Source organism: Micromys minutus (assembly GCF_963924665.1).
Source record: "Micromys minutus genome assembly, chromosome: 14".
Taxonomy (NCBI): domain Eukaryota; kingdom Metazoa; phylum Chordata; class Mammalia; order Rodentia; family Muridae; genus Micromys; species Micromys minutus.
In genome coordinates this window covers 48,671,165-48,685,597 of record NC_137983.1, presented here as the reverse complement: position 1 = coordinate 48,685,597, position 14,433 = coordinate 48,671,165, and the positions used below count along the sequence as shown (strand labels likewise).

General features: G+C 47.5%; 1 protein-coding gene across 1 annotated transcript in view; it reads right to left on the bottom strand.

Moving 5' to 3' along the window:
* CSMD1 (CUB and Sushi multiple domains 1) overlaps positions 1–5,649 on the bottom strand; it is a gene marked incomplete at its 3' end in the record, with an annotated part of 1,481,492 nt that extends 1,475,843 nt beyond the window's left edge. Inside the window, exon 1 of the mRNA XM_080928326.1 lies at positions 5,411–5,649. Coding sequence (XP_080784452.1) covers positions 5,411–5,495 — 85 coding nt within the window. The 5' untranslated portion in view covers positions 5,496–5,649. The remainder of the gene's footprint in view (positions 1–5,410) is intronic.
* Positions 5,650–14,433: the final 8,784 nt, after the last annotated feature.

The following is a 14,433-nucleotide window of genomic DNA, read 5'->3' as shown; positions in this document are numbered from 1 at the left end:
CTTGCAGACCCCTGCTTGGTGCAAGCGGCTTGAGGCATACTGCACCAAAATGAGCCACTTTCTACATAGCATCTGGAGAAACTGATCCATTTGAGGATAAACATGGTTTGTATTATCTGCAGAAAGCTCATGAACCACTCCATTTTAAGCGGCTCTGCCTTACAATTTCTGTGTGTTCTTTTTCAAATAAAGATGATGTGAATCCCACAATCAGGCTTCACACCAGGGATTAGAGTCGCCCTCAAATAAAGTCATACCAACAATGAAAGGTCATTTAAGGTCATCTTGAAGCCTTTGTGGGAATGACCTGCTTACTTATAATGTAGCTGTCACTGCTTGAGGATGAGTATTTATTTGACTTGTATCCTCATAGCCCGTTCTGGAGTAGATATCCAGGGAGCTGAGGACCATGCAGGTTCCTCTGAAGGCAGCAGCAGAGGGTTGATTCCTTGAGGATGAATACATTTCTCCAAAGCCAAAAGCATCTTCAAATCGTTCATCATGATCAAGACCATTTATCTCATTCAACAAACAAACAAACAAACACCAACACAACAAAAAGCAGAATCTAACATTGGTCCAAGCAGTAGGGAGAGCACAGAATCAAATTAGTTTGATTTCCTCTCTGTAGTCAGCTCTACTTTGTGAGTTCAAGTTCCCACTCTGGTGACATAGGAATGAACAGGTCTGTAAAGCATTCTCTAGAGCAACAATGCAGAGAGTGTGGATAAATTTTCTTTTCTTACCAGACATCTTTCTGTGATGTAGCAATTGCCTAGTAAAATCATATTTAAAGGCATGCCCTCTTCACGTTCTATGTACGAGGTATATCCAAGTAGTCAGAGAGGGAAATGAACTCAACAAGAAAAAAAAAAAAAAAAAAAAAGGCAGAAAGTAACACACAGCTCAAATTGCATTCATGCAAGTTGTCACAGCATATTCCACCATGAGCTCAGCAGAAAAACTACCAGAGTCACATTTAGAATTCAGTAGGGCATGGACTGTTTAATATGCCATTTGCATTTTGACAGCTTAGAAAGAAATGTCTACAGTGGATTTGCTAGATCCTCAGCAGTAGCGCTAAGTGACCACCAAGCCTTTGTTGATCTATCTCTGGGAGGACACAGAACCACTGGCGCGACGTCTTCTAAGTTGTGTTTCAGACAACAAACTGGAGACAGAGTGGGGCAGCCTTGCCCTGGGGAAGGAGATGTTTTGCCAGGAGGAACTTGGAAACCAGAGGCAGACATATGTCATGTTCTGATGAAGTATGATTGGCCAGATGAAAGCTGACAGCAAAATAGTCCCCGCCCCTTTAGTCTCTACTAACAAGGCATTGGGGCCCAGGAGGGAGCGTGTTCTAGAGTCTCTGAATTACTCTTACTCCTCCTCAGAATCTGCAAATAGGTGGCATCTTTCTCTTCTTCCAGTTTGCCAATTCAGTGACATCAGGAGAAAGATTCTTCATTACATTTTTTATAAAAAAATGCATACCTTGTACTTATATATGTGCAAGTATGCCCCATTGTGGGCCAGAAAGGTGTCTAAGATCTCCTTGAAGTAAGAGTGGATATGAGCTGCCTGATGTGGGTGCTGGGAATCGAACTCCAGTCCTCTGGAAGTTCTTGAAGGACCAGGTGTTCCTGGCTCCTAACCAGTATTTCTAACCTTTGCTTTGCTTGTTCATGGTCTTAAAAGTCCCACACTGGTAACTAAATGGCTACTCTGGAAGCAGTAAGAAGAGTTTGGCAGACCAGATCTGAATGTGAAAATACCTACAGTTATATCTTTCACAATGTAAGGGAGAAGAGATTTGATGGGAAAAACTTGAATATAAAGAGTTAACAATCCTCTATCATTCCGACACATGATGGATTGGGGGGGAGGTGAGCTCCCTCATTCACAGGGGCACTGGCTTCATCTGGAGCCAAATTAGAGTGGCTATGCTCTAAAAAGAATCAGACCTGCAAATTAAGACTTATCATCTCTGGCAATATGAATTTTCAAAGGGGTAACCATCTAGAGGCCTTAAAAAGCTTAGGCACACGTTCCTCTCTGGTCTGTGAGGTCTGTATATAGTTTCTGTGGGAATTCGATGACTTGTGCTTTAAATCTCTTTGCTGGAGTTATAGGCAACCTACAGATCCGCCTGCACAAACCTCTGCCTTCAAGCTTCCTCAGGCAAAGCTACTTTGAGCACTTAGGTGAGGATACTTTTAGCTGGAGTTGAAGCAAAGCCTTAAAGGCCAGCTTCTTTCCACAGCCAGCAACCAATTACCCAAGAACCTACTGAGAAACAAACTTTGCTCAGGAGGTCTGTAGAGATAAGTCAATCCCAGACGGAGGCACAGATTTAAGCAAGCTTTCTCGTATGAATTATTCTTCATTGTCCTCTGCTTCCTGGATAATGTGCTTTTACAGAGATATAAACTTGGGACATCTCCCTTGAGATGTCATTAATAAGCAACAACAGCAGCGGCAACAACAGAAATAATAATAATAATAATAAAATTCCTGGTTTTCTCCCTGTTTTGTTTTTTGTTTTGTCTTGTTTTGTTTTTTGTTTTTTTAACTGATGATTGGGCACAGAGAGTTATTGGTTCCAACGACCTCTATTGCATCGCCTCCGGCTTCTCAGACTAGGCAAACATGTCATGAAAGATGTCCGAGGCATTAAAAACTCAACCTGTTCTTGCCTTGGCTCCCTGGCCACCTGGGCGCAGGCACCACATCTGAGAGTGGCAGTGACCCAGCTCCGCCTGTGCGCTCCTTGGAGGAGGACCCTACTCTGCGCAGGCGCCAGGGCACCCTCGGACCCTCTGGCCAAGCCTTGGAGCCCAGAGGGGACACTCCACTGCCGAAGCCCGACCTTGGCCCACTGGCTTTGGCTTTCTAAGGGAAACTGTGACCCTGCCCCAGGTGCCAGTCAGCACACAGTTGGCTACTTTTGCTGGCGTCACCAGCCTCCCACCAGTCTGCATATCCACAGCTTGCGTCTGACCCCTTGTGTGCTAGGAGATGCAGCTCCGGTTCGAGGGGGTTAAGGAAGGAGCCTGCACCCTCTGCCCCTTGGGTCAGACAATAGCGCAAATGTTCTTGGCGACCAGAGTCCCGGTCCCTTTGAGCACAAGGGTACGGGCGCGCGCGCGCTCGCGCACGATCCCAGCGCCAAGCAAGCAGGGTCTGGCAGTGCTTTGGCTTCGCTTCGCCTTCCATGGTCTCCACCTGGTTCTTGGTGCGCAGGAGGCACTCCGTTCTCTGGGGTTGTGAGTCCAGGCCCAGGGCTCTGCACCTACGCTGGAATCCCTGAACCAAGCTAGTGCAGCCTCTGCACTGGACTTGTCCCTCCACACCCGGCCCCTGCTTCCCCTCCCCCAGCGCGGCAGACCACCCTCGTGGGGGCGGAATCAGCCCGCACACGTGTAGAGATTATTAAGCAGCCGGGCAAGAGACTGTGGGCTCCACGCCGCAATCTCTGTTAATTGAGGGGGAAGGGAGCTTGGGACTGCTCAGAACTCCAAGGAACCCAGAGTGCGCTCCAAGGGTGAGCTGCAGGTTTAGGAAAGGAGGAAGCTTTGCCTTAGAAGATCTCTGAGTGCAGGAAAGGGTAAGAAGTTTGGCATAGTTGCATGACAAGAATATCATTTCACCAAGGGTTTGTCTGGACAAAGCCTGGTCCTGTGTCCTGAATCTTTTTCACTTCCAACGTTGACATCTGCACCTGGTTTTTTATTTCGGGCGGGGGGCACAGCCCTCGACTTTTCATGTTTTGCCTCTCATTTCCCAGCGTGCCCAGTAAGACCCGAGCCCTCTACCGACCTAACCCTGCTTGGTGCTTGGCCTGTAGAGCTTCTGCAGGTGGAGGCCCAGGCTAGATGGGGGGAGGGGGCGTGTAGTCAGAGGGTAGGAATCTGCAGGAAGCTCCGGAAAAATTAAGCAATCCCATCTTTCCAGTTAAACAGGACTCACCTATTTCTAGGTGAGCTATTGGGGTACATCCCACAAATACCCAGTGTGCAAAAGGATGTTTGGCAGAGGGGCGAGCAACAATTCCCCCACCCGGAGCCTTCAGGCAATCCTCTGCTATCTCCAGGCGGGTGTGGAGTTGGATGGAGATCACAGAGTCCTCTGTCGCTTCTTAATCACCCTTGAATCTGAACCACTAGGGGAAAGAGAAGCTGGGGTAGTCTAGAGAGGAAAGGGGAATCTCTGATGAGGAAAGAGGGAGCACATGAGTCAAAGCTTGGGGGGGAGTCGTAAGACTTGGTTCCACTCTTTAAGAAGAAAAGCAATGTGTCTATAAAGATACAGAGACAGATCTGCCCAGGAGTGTGAGGAGGGGAACCGCACCAGAAGCGTCAGAGAAGGGCGAGAGTGAAGAAATGGGAGCAGGTACTGCCAATGTGAAAATCAATCAATTCTCTCTCTCTCTCTCTCTCTCTCTCTCTCTCTCTCTCTCTCTCTCTCTCTCTCTCTCTCTCTCTCTCTCTCTCTCTCTCTCTCTCTCTCTCTCTCTCCCCACTCTGTCCCTCTTTCCCATAGAATAAACATAGTGCACAGCACAGCTGTTGCCAGCCCGAAGGTTTCAGCTTGTAGAGACTTAGTAGAAAGCATCCCCTAACTCCTTTCAAGGAGAAAGCCAAATTCACTGAGCCAAAAGCCTCCTCGGGAGCCATTCAGAGAGACCCTTCTCCTTTGGTTGAGCAGACTTAGACAGGGGCTGCCCCTGCACCGAGAGAGAATTGATCAGATACGGAAACCCGGCCAGAACTCTGCTGGCTTCATCCACCTTGCCAGATACTCCAACTTGCAAAAAGCAAAGTCCAGGGAAGGAACGAGGGGGCGACCTCACAGAGACAGCTAGTTTGAGTACCTTGGAGGGGAAGCAGAGGAATGGGGTGTGAGGAGGAGGTGTAAGGCTGTGGGAACACCACTCAGCTAGTTGCTCTCCCTGATTGCACAGGAGCTCGGAGAGCTCGAACTTGCCAGGTTGACGGTGCCCAGTATGTTTCCCAGGTGCGCCCGGTCCGGGGAGAAGTCGTGGGAACTACCCCAGCCTGCGACCCGCCAAGCCCACCAAGCACCAAGAGCCAAGGCGCAGTTCTCTGCCCAACTCGTGTCGGGTTCTCTTCTCCTTGACAACCCACAGCACACAGCACACAGAGAAATGTCGTTTGAGCCCAAGTGAGGGGGAAGGAAGGGCGGGGGTGGGGCGGGGGCAGATGAGGGGTGGGAAGAACGCTATGGAAGCTCTGTATCGGGCGCTGCGTTCCCTAGTGTCGCTGGTGGACAGCCACCGGCCCGTGCCTGCCGCTTGGTCCCTTACAGTCCTCAGATCAAACACTCGCGTTCGCAAACCGGGCCTCCGAGGGTTTGGCCATCTCCCCGGTACCGAGCTAGCCTGTCTTACCCTTAGCTGCAGTGAGGAGCCCCGCGCACAGAACCGCCAGCACCAGAGGCAGGAACAGCGACTTGAATTTCCTCCACGCAGTCATGTCTGCAGATATTCCACACGCACACGACACGGATGGCTCCTCTCGGATGCGCCGTTCTCCTCCGAGGAACGACCGGGCTCTAAACACAGCCCGGTAATCACCAAAGGGCAAGGAGAGCTGGCAAGAGCTCCGGGTCCCCAGCCCGGCCGCGCATCCGACGCCTCCCGCAGCTCTGCGCGCCCGGCTCGCTCCGCTCCCGTAGCATCGGGTCCGAGCCACTGCGGGGCTGAAGATGCTCGTTGCGAGCGCAGCCCCTGGGCTGCTGGGGCCGGGGACGAGCTCCGGCCGAGCCGGGCAGGAAGGCACCAAGGCGGCGAGGCTGCGGGAGGGGGCGAGGCGGGGAGAGGAGCGCGCGCAGCCGGGAGCAACCTGGAGCGGAGGCAGCTGGAGAGAGAGCCAGCGAGTGGGAGGTGCGGGAGGGGCGCGGGGGGGGGGAGGAGAGCGGGGCTGGAGCGGGAGGAAGGCGGGGAGCGAGCGCTGAAGACAGGCTGCTAGAGGCGCAAGGAGCCGCTGCCGTGGCGGCTGGACTCAACCATCCTACCCACCGAGAGGGGAAGGAGGCTGGCACCGCACAGTCCGAGACTCAGCCGGGCCTCGAGCTTTCAGGCCCCTGCTAGTGCTCCCGCAGCGCTGCGTTCAGCCACTGGCGCGGCTGCGCGCAGGCTGGAGCACGGAGACTTGTTGGGCGCTCAAGTAGGAGAAGCCCACGCCGCGCACCAGGGAGAAACCATACAATCGACCAGGCAAGGGAGCCTGAGGGCACTGCGGGGGCAGGCAGAGGCCGGCCTCCGTCCTAGGAGCTCTTTCTCTACTGACCAGAGAAAGGCCCCTGCCTAAGTTAGAAAAGAAATGCAAGTGGGGCAGAGAATGGGCCCTGCTGTGAGTGGAACTGGGCGCAAAAAGGCGCTTTTAAAAGAAACTGTAAATCACCTTTGAAAAGGTGACTGCCTGTAACTATGATGAGCCACTGACAGTTTCCTCCTCTGCCCGTGTTTAGTCCTGTTAGGGTTACCCTAGTTCCAAGGCCAGCTCTATGTGGGAATCAAAATGAATCTGAACAACTGGGCTGCTACCCTGTTCTGGTTGTGAGAGCAGGACAATCTAGTGAACCCCAACATCAAATCCACCACCCAAGAAAGGGTCCCCCGATTCTGCAATCAAGAGGAGCCAGGAGGAAATGCCTAAAAGCAGGTCTACTGCAGCCAGGGAGTGCACAGAGAAAATTGCTAAAGGGCTGTAGGTTAATTGAAAAGTCCAAACCAGGTTGAAGGCTAGGGTTCACAGATGCTCTATTCTTAATCAGAAAGGATTAGGGTGTTCTAGTGGATTGGAAGGAAGGCTACATGGACAGTGCATGCCTCTACCATGGGAGCAGCCATCCCATGATGACTGTGTGTTGTTCGCACCCAGGAATGAGCATGGTGTTTGGAGGCAGGCTCATGACCACATCACCACATCTGCATTGTGCCCACTCTCAGGGACTGAGTCAATGTATGCCACACTCAAGTTTAGTGTTCTAGAGCCTTCATGAGAGTGACTGCAAAGATCTAGAATTACTGGTTGTACCTTACCCTCCCAAGATCAACCAGAGCCCTTATCCAGCCTAGGTTCCTTCAATAGGAGATATGAGCTCCCCAGAAAAAAACAAAACTAAACAAAACACCACCAGGATCTGTTCTCCAGCAGGCGTTCTCCTGGAACTGATCTCAACGTTTTGCTTTTCTTTTTCTGTCTTTTTCTAGTATTTTCTCGTTCTTCCCTTATCCCTAGGGGAGGCAATTCCAGGGTATCTTTCCAAAACATGGATCGAGGATGACTCCTTGTGCACTACCCTGTGACAGGGAGTAGCAGGGGTCACCTCCAGTGTGGTTTTTAAGTCATCCCCCAGGTGTTATTTACACTCCTACAAGTGAGCAGCGGTGGCAGCAGCAGCAGCAGCAAAATCTTTCAAGACCCATTAGGAGTCCCAATAGTCTATCCCCTCCCCCTCCCCGGGACACATTGATCTCCAGGAGCAGCACAACTGAAGTCCCCCTCCCCATGAAAAACGGTGTCCTGTCTTCTGAATGCCACTCCTAATGACTCATGTCACCAAGAAGGATTTCTGCCATTAAAAACCATTTCCAAATCTCACTACCTTGTGCTGGGACTCCCAGATGGATTCAAGTTATTAGGGTCTGAATCAAGAACGTTCAGTGTCTCCTGAGATGTCAAACACCTTTGCACAGAATGGTGGCATTTTGCCAACTCAAGATTGAGTGGCTCCTTCAGAGCAACATGCTTAAAGACCCCTTTCCTTTCGGATCCATGGTGATACAGACCTGTAGTGGCTGCTAGCAGTAAGAAGACAGTGGTATCACCTCAAGTTCAAGGCCAGCCTGGTCTGGAAAGAGTTTCAGACTAGTCAGAGCTCCACAGGGAGAATTTGTCTCAAAGCAACCATAATTAAAACACTTCTTGGATGATTTTTGTTGCAAATGTATCTGAGTAAAAATCAAAAAGCAGAAACAGTCTAAGTAAATAACACTTTGTTTCAGATTAGACAGGAAGAAAGATCCTAGGTCTGGAAAGGAGAGTGACCTTGTCAGACTGCAACTTGATTGGGAGTCTGTGAACAAGGCAAAAGACTATCCAGGAAGAATGGCTCATTTTTGGAGAAATGTGATAATATTGGGAATCTTCCCCAATCCGGGATCTCAGGCAAATTCCAAGCCCAGGAGGAAACCGTGGGGCTCTGCTGCCATCTAGTGCTTTGCTGTTCCTGCTAGCATCCTTTAGGGATGCCGGAGTTCCATCTCCTTTTCATCTTCCACTCTGGTCACCTATCTTGGTGGAAGATCTTTGCAGAGTACACCGGAATGTTTCATATCACCAGGCCATGGAAGAAGAACATTGTTAGCACCCTAGAGAGTCTTCCCTCTTTTGGTCTCTGACTTGTCCTGAGGGCATGTTTTCCCTCAGGTGTGAGAATGGCTCTACCTTAGAATTGTTACAATACAATCTCAGTGAGGGACAGTGAGGTTTGTGGGGCCTCTCTGAGGTGACTGGAAGGTCTGTGCTGCTGCAAGGGTGTGGATGCCTTTCTCAGTCTCTGCATGGCACTCTTCAGCCTCCGCAGCCTGGATAAGCTGCTCTAGAAACACTGTTGGCATCCAGACCGGCCAGCGAGGAAGAGCAAAGAAGCCCCTGCCATGCTAGAAAGATGGAGATGTCCCTAAGGCCTGGCATCACCCACGTGAAGGATGACAACATAAACATTCAGGAGCTGAAGAGCCCCCGTGAGATGGAATCACGTAAGGAGAGGACAGAAGCATGATGCTTGAGATAAATATAGATTGCTTTTCACAATGTACAAATGAGAAAACTAATTAGCTGAAGAGCTGTACGGGTATGAAAATCTTAGAGGATACAGCTTGTTGCTAGGATAGCTAAATATGACTTTGTTTGGCTGCTTTAATGCTGTATTTGAAAGATCGATGGGCATAAAAGAATTGAAGAGGACTTCTTTAAGAAATCTGGCTACCTATAGGAAGCCACCTCTTACAGAGCCAAAAGGTGAACTCTACTTGAATGTTTGCACAACGTAGATCCCTTTTCCCCATCCACAGCAAAGCTTAATCCATATACAGTTGATGTCAAGGATCCTGCCCAGACACATTACGAAGCGAGGAGCATAATGTTGCAGGGGTATAGAATGCTCTGATAGTAATATCAAATCACTATTCTTTGTGAGTGACCCTGAGACAATCACTACCAATCCCCAGGTCACCAATGAAAGAAGGTGGTGGCCTATGGGAAAGTGCAAGGACAAGATCATGTACATAACTCTCTTGAGTGGCTCATTTAGCGTTACCTTCCAAGCCTTTGTCATTTCTTTCTGGTAAAGCAATATCTTAAATATTATACTGTGCATACCTTTAGCATGGTGGATACTCATTATAAATGGTTCCTTGCATAGAATAAGAGAATGCTGAGTCCTCCTCTTTCATAAGGTAGCTTGCCTGAAAGGGAACTCCAGGAACTATGAGCATCTCTGTGCATAACAATAACTTAAATCCATGTGATGGTCTAGAAAGTGGCACTATTCTGAAGTGTGGTCTTGTTGGAGTAGGTATGTCACTGTAGGTGTGGGCTTTAAGAACATTGTCGTAGCTACCTGGAGGCCAGTCTTCTAGCAGTCTTCAGATGAATATGTAAAACCATCAGCTTCTCTAGCACCATGTATGACTGGATGCTGCCATGTTTCCACCTTAATGATAATAGATTGAACCTCTGAACCTTTTAAGAGTTGCCTTGGTCATGGTGTCTGTTCACAGCAGTAAAACCCTAAGACATCTGGTCATCTGTATTATCAAAGTGCACATGGCTGGCTTCAACCACAAAGTATCAGATGCTGTACTTTTTTTCATTTAAGGCCTAACATTTGACATTTCTAACACGTTTACAGTGACATGGGTACATCAGAAGACACACTTTAACAAATATCAGTGTCAAAGATTGACCTTGGTGTTATAAAAAAATAAAAATAAAAACAGAGTTCAGGGATATGTTCTATGGAGGTGTGGTGAGGTGTGGGGGGGAAGGGAATGCCTCTGACAGACCCATGTTGGGCATCCCTTCCCCTGAGGGACCAGAAACAAGACAATGGTTATGGTATAGTATGGAATAGAGTTTGTTCGAGGTATGGGGAGGGGAGTTAAGAAGGTAGTAAGGGCGTGGGGGTGGGGGACAACAGGAATAGAGGAAAAGAGGACGGCCATGAGCACATGGAGAGAGGGGGGAAAAGAATGGGGAGAGGAGAAACAAGGGGGTAAGAGCAAGAGAAGAAAAAGCAAAGAGAGGCAAGAGAGCAAGAGCAAGAGCAGGCAAGCAGGCCCTTTTATAGTGCCATGTCACTGTGGGGTAGAGCATACCTGGCTGTTGCCTGGTAACTGTGGGGTGGAGCATACCTGGCTGTTGCCTGGTAACTGTGGGGTGGAGCATACCTGGCTGTTGCCAGGTAACTGTGGGGTGGAGTTTAGACAGAATCCTAACCCTTGAAGTCAAAAGTATCTGCTTTGAGCCATACACTTATTCTTCCTTCTTCTCAGCAAGCCAGCATGCAAACAAATGTAATCTATGTGTGTTTCCAGATCTGCAATGTATGTAATGAGATCTTCCTGACAGACATGTTGGAAGAATCACACAGTATTGAGACATCAGGCACATAATATAGCTTCAGAGTTAGGGTCTTCTTTTCCCACATAGCCCACCGCTGAAAGGGAAGAAAGAAAAGCAGCCAGATGGTGAAAGCATTCCACCTGCACCAACTCATATTTTAGGATTTCAAACTGGAATTGGGGAGACAAAAACATTTCAGTTGTTATCTCCCAAGTTGTCACAAGGAGAATCCAGCTGACACCATGTGAGAAACTGAGGATTCCTTTGCTCTGACTTTAAGTTCAGCCTGCAAGGCAGCCTCCAAGCCATCTCCCGAGGCCTGTGGAATAGAAGCCATCTTGAAAGTCGCTCTGCAGCTAGGTGGCTGGCCACTCTGCCCACTTATTAGTAATGCTCTCCTTCTTCAACCAGACTGCCCAGCATGGAGTCACTGTGCCCATTCACCAGCCCAGGTTGCTCCAGATCTTCAGACAGAGAGACAGCAAGGGGAACCAGATGCCCTTGCAGAGCAAATACTGTCTGGAAAGCTCACATATGCGCTGGCTCAGCATTAAGGCTCACAGTTGACAAGTGACTATTAACTTTCCAGAGACTTCCACTGTCTATATTCCAACAGATTTGAATGTCAAAGGGGCAATGCTGAAAGTAATTCTCTAGCTTTAAGAAGAGTCATCCTCCCTTTGGTGACTCCGTTGCCATGCATGGGACTGTCATATGGGTTTTTGACTAATGAGCAGGCTACCTCTCAAGTTCTTATTTCCTTCACATACCAAGCTTTAGCACTGTCCTGTTCCTTGCCTGACCCTGAATGTATTTATTAGCAGCCATTTCTTGTGTAACTTTAGTGAGTTCTCCAGAGGAAGGACATTTTATGATGAAAATACGAACATATGAAGAATTATTTCTACTCAGAGAAAGAGTCAAGATAGGCACACATATTGCACACAACACACACACACACACACACACACACACACACACACACACCACATCCTCTTTTGCAGTACAGAAACACTACTACTGACTGCACCAGCCTTACCATTGAACTTCAATAAGTGAGTCTGACTAATTTCACTTAGTTCATTAAAAAAAATATATCAGTGAGCTGTGTGGAGGTGACAGATTAAGAATAACCATCTAGCTCATTTGTCCTTTGAATCCTGATATCAGGATAAAATGTAGAAATCCCTGATTACGTTGTAGCAATTTCCCCTTTTGAGAGATGGTTATTCAAACCTAGTAGTTTCCTAATGTTGAGAAAATGTCTAATTAAAGTGTTTACTCTCTGGGTTTCTGCTGCTGATGGCTTTTACAGTGGCACTGGGAGTGTCTGGGACACCAGATATCCTGTGGACACCAGTACTCTAGGTTCTGTAGACATTCCCACAAGGAAGGCCCTAGAATACGTGTTCATAGTGAGCAGAGGGTCATCTGAGATCAAGGACCAGGGTTACTCACAGTTTCACTGACAGAAAACCACCTCTTCTATCCGTCTATACCCACCTTCTTTCCCTGTGCCATATATTGAGGAATTCTTTGTATAGACACACATGGGTCCTCTCTAACCTCAGTTAATGTCTAATGTGTCCTTTTTCCCATTTCCGAACAGGTATGTATATATACTTTATGCAAATAGGAACTGCTTAGTCCCTAAAAAGCGCATCTACTTTCTTAACTCATTTGACTGTTGGAAGAATTAATTAAGATGTATGGAAAAATGCTGGGTTTGAATTGGGCTAGAAAGACAAATACGGACTGAGCTTTCTTTCTTTCCATCTTTCTTCTGTTGCCTCTGAATTTAAATGTATTTTGGTTTTTCTTTTTTACCCTGAAGGATTGTCATTCTACTCTTATTGATTGAAGTAAGAGGTTTTCAGATGTTTGCTGAAATTGTCTATGCAAAAATCTTTCCGATTGGAAAAGGATCCTCTTTTAAAAAGGCAAGTTATCATCTTTTGAAGTACTGCAAGATTGTCAATTCTTGGACTATTCCTTTTCCATGTGGAGCAGTGCTTCAGGCAGTGCCAAAATAGTATGTGATTGCTGCCATCAGCAGCAGCATGAGCAATCCGACACCGACGCCCTGAAACATGTGGAATTCTACACTTAGTTCTATGGCAATAACATATCTATTACCGCACATGTCAGATATGAGGATGTGCAGGACCTGAGATCCTGAAAGGTCAACCAGAGGGCTTTTTTGGTCTTGTCAATAATTACCCTAAAGAACGGAGAAACAGAAGCCTACATCTAGGCCTTGTTCATCCCACCCTGCTGCCTCCAGGGAGTCTGCTGAAGTATCTCTGATATTTCAAGACTTTGAATGAGCCTGCAGGAAAGAGGAGATCTAATATCAGCTTAAAACATAAAAAAAGTCATTCCAGGCAAAGAGGGGAAACAAGTGAATAGATTCTGAGGGATGTCTACCCAAAGGATTCTGTCAGATGATGAAGATTATTGGGGGAAGAAAACGGTTCCAGGCTAGAACAGAGGCTTGTGAACTCTGACTGAGTGGAGGTCTACTCACGTTGCACTATGCCAGAAGGGGGTGGGGCAAAAATCTAAACATAGGCTATGATGGAGGATGAGGACACAGAAATCTCTGCGACACAATCTCAACCTTCTTTTACTACATGTCACAGCAATTCACATTGCACCCAACATTTGAATATTTACCTTTAGTATTTGGGGTTTTTGTTGTTGTTGTTGTTTGCAGTAACAAGGCTCAACCCTAGAGCCTTTTATATGCAATAAAAATGTTCTACCACTGAATGACAGCCCTAGTCTTCCAACTCATATCAATAAGGCCACAGGAGCTCTGTATCAAAATCATTGCTAGTCATGGTGACCAACAAGTGCATAAAAATGTCAATGTCTGGAAAAACCACAGGGAGGATTGTAGGCTTAAGCCACAGTGAGCTTCAAATGACCTTGACTAAAATGCTTCCTATCAGAAAACCCAGAAGTGGACTACTGGGATGGGTCAGTAGGTAAAGGAACATGTTGACAAGCTTGATGACATGAGTTTGGTCCAAGGAATCCACAGGGATCACACAGAGAACTGATTCCTACATGTTGTCTTCTGATCTATTCTCATCTTCCATAACAGGCAGGAGTACCCCACTTCTAAAACAATAAGTGAATGAATAAATAATATATTAAAGCATCACAGAGAACTTTTAAAATACCTGAAAAAGAACGGAGGTACCAATATGCAGAAACTGCATTCTTCACACTATTGCTGGTAAATAAACATAGCCATTGCAGAAAACAGTGCGGAAGGGTCCTCAGAACATTACCAATGTGTCTACCCCATGACCTTTCTGCCCCACTCCTGTGTTGAAATTCAAATGAAATGAGTAATATGTGTGTGTGTGTGTGTGTGTGTATGTGTATGATAAAAATAAGTTTATTAGTATAGCATTCCTAGAAGCACAAATAGAGAATCAACAATGTGTCCATTCTCAGATGAGGGAGCAAGGAAGACAAGTAGTTCAGTGGCAAAATGGAATGCTATTCAACCACCCTGCCACCTACAGCTCCAGGATGGAGAAGGAGGACTCTGTGTCTGTGCTGACATAGAACAGGCGAGGATCAAATGCCACATATTTCCTCTTGTCCACAGACAATAAACATTTTGGTTCCATGTGAGGTGAGAGTTCACTAGAAATCCCCTGAGACTTAGCCAGGAGCTCTGTTGTCACGGATGAAGTGGGGATGAAAATGAAGCTGCAAGGTGCAGTTAGCAATGAGATGATGCTAATGTTTACAGTGTGGC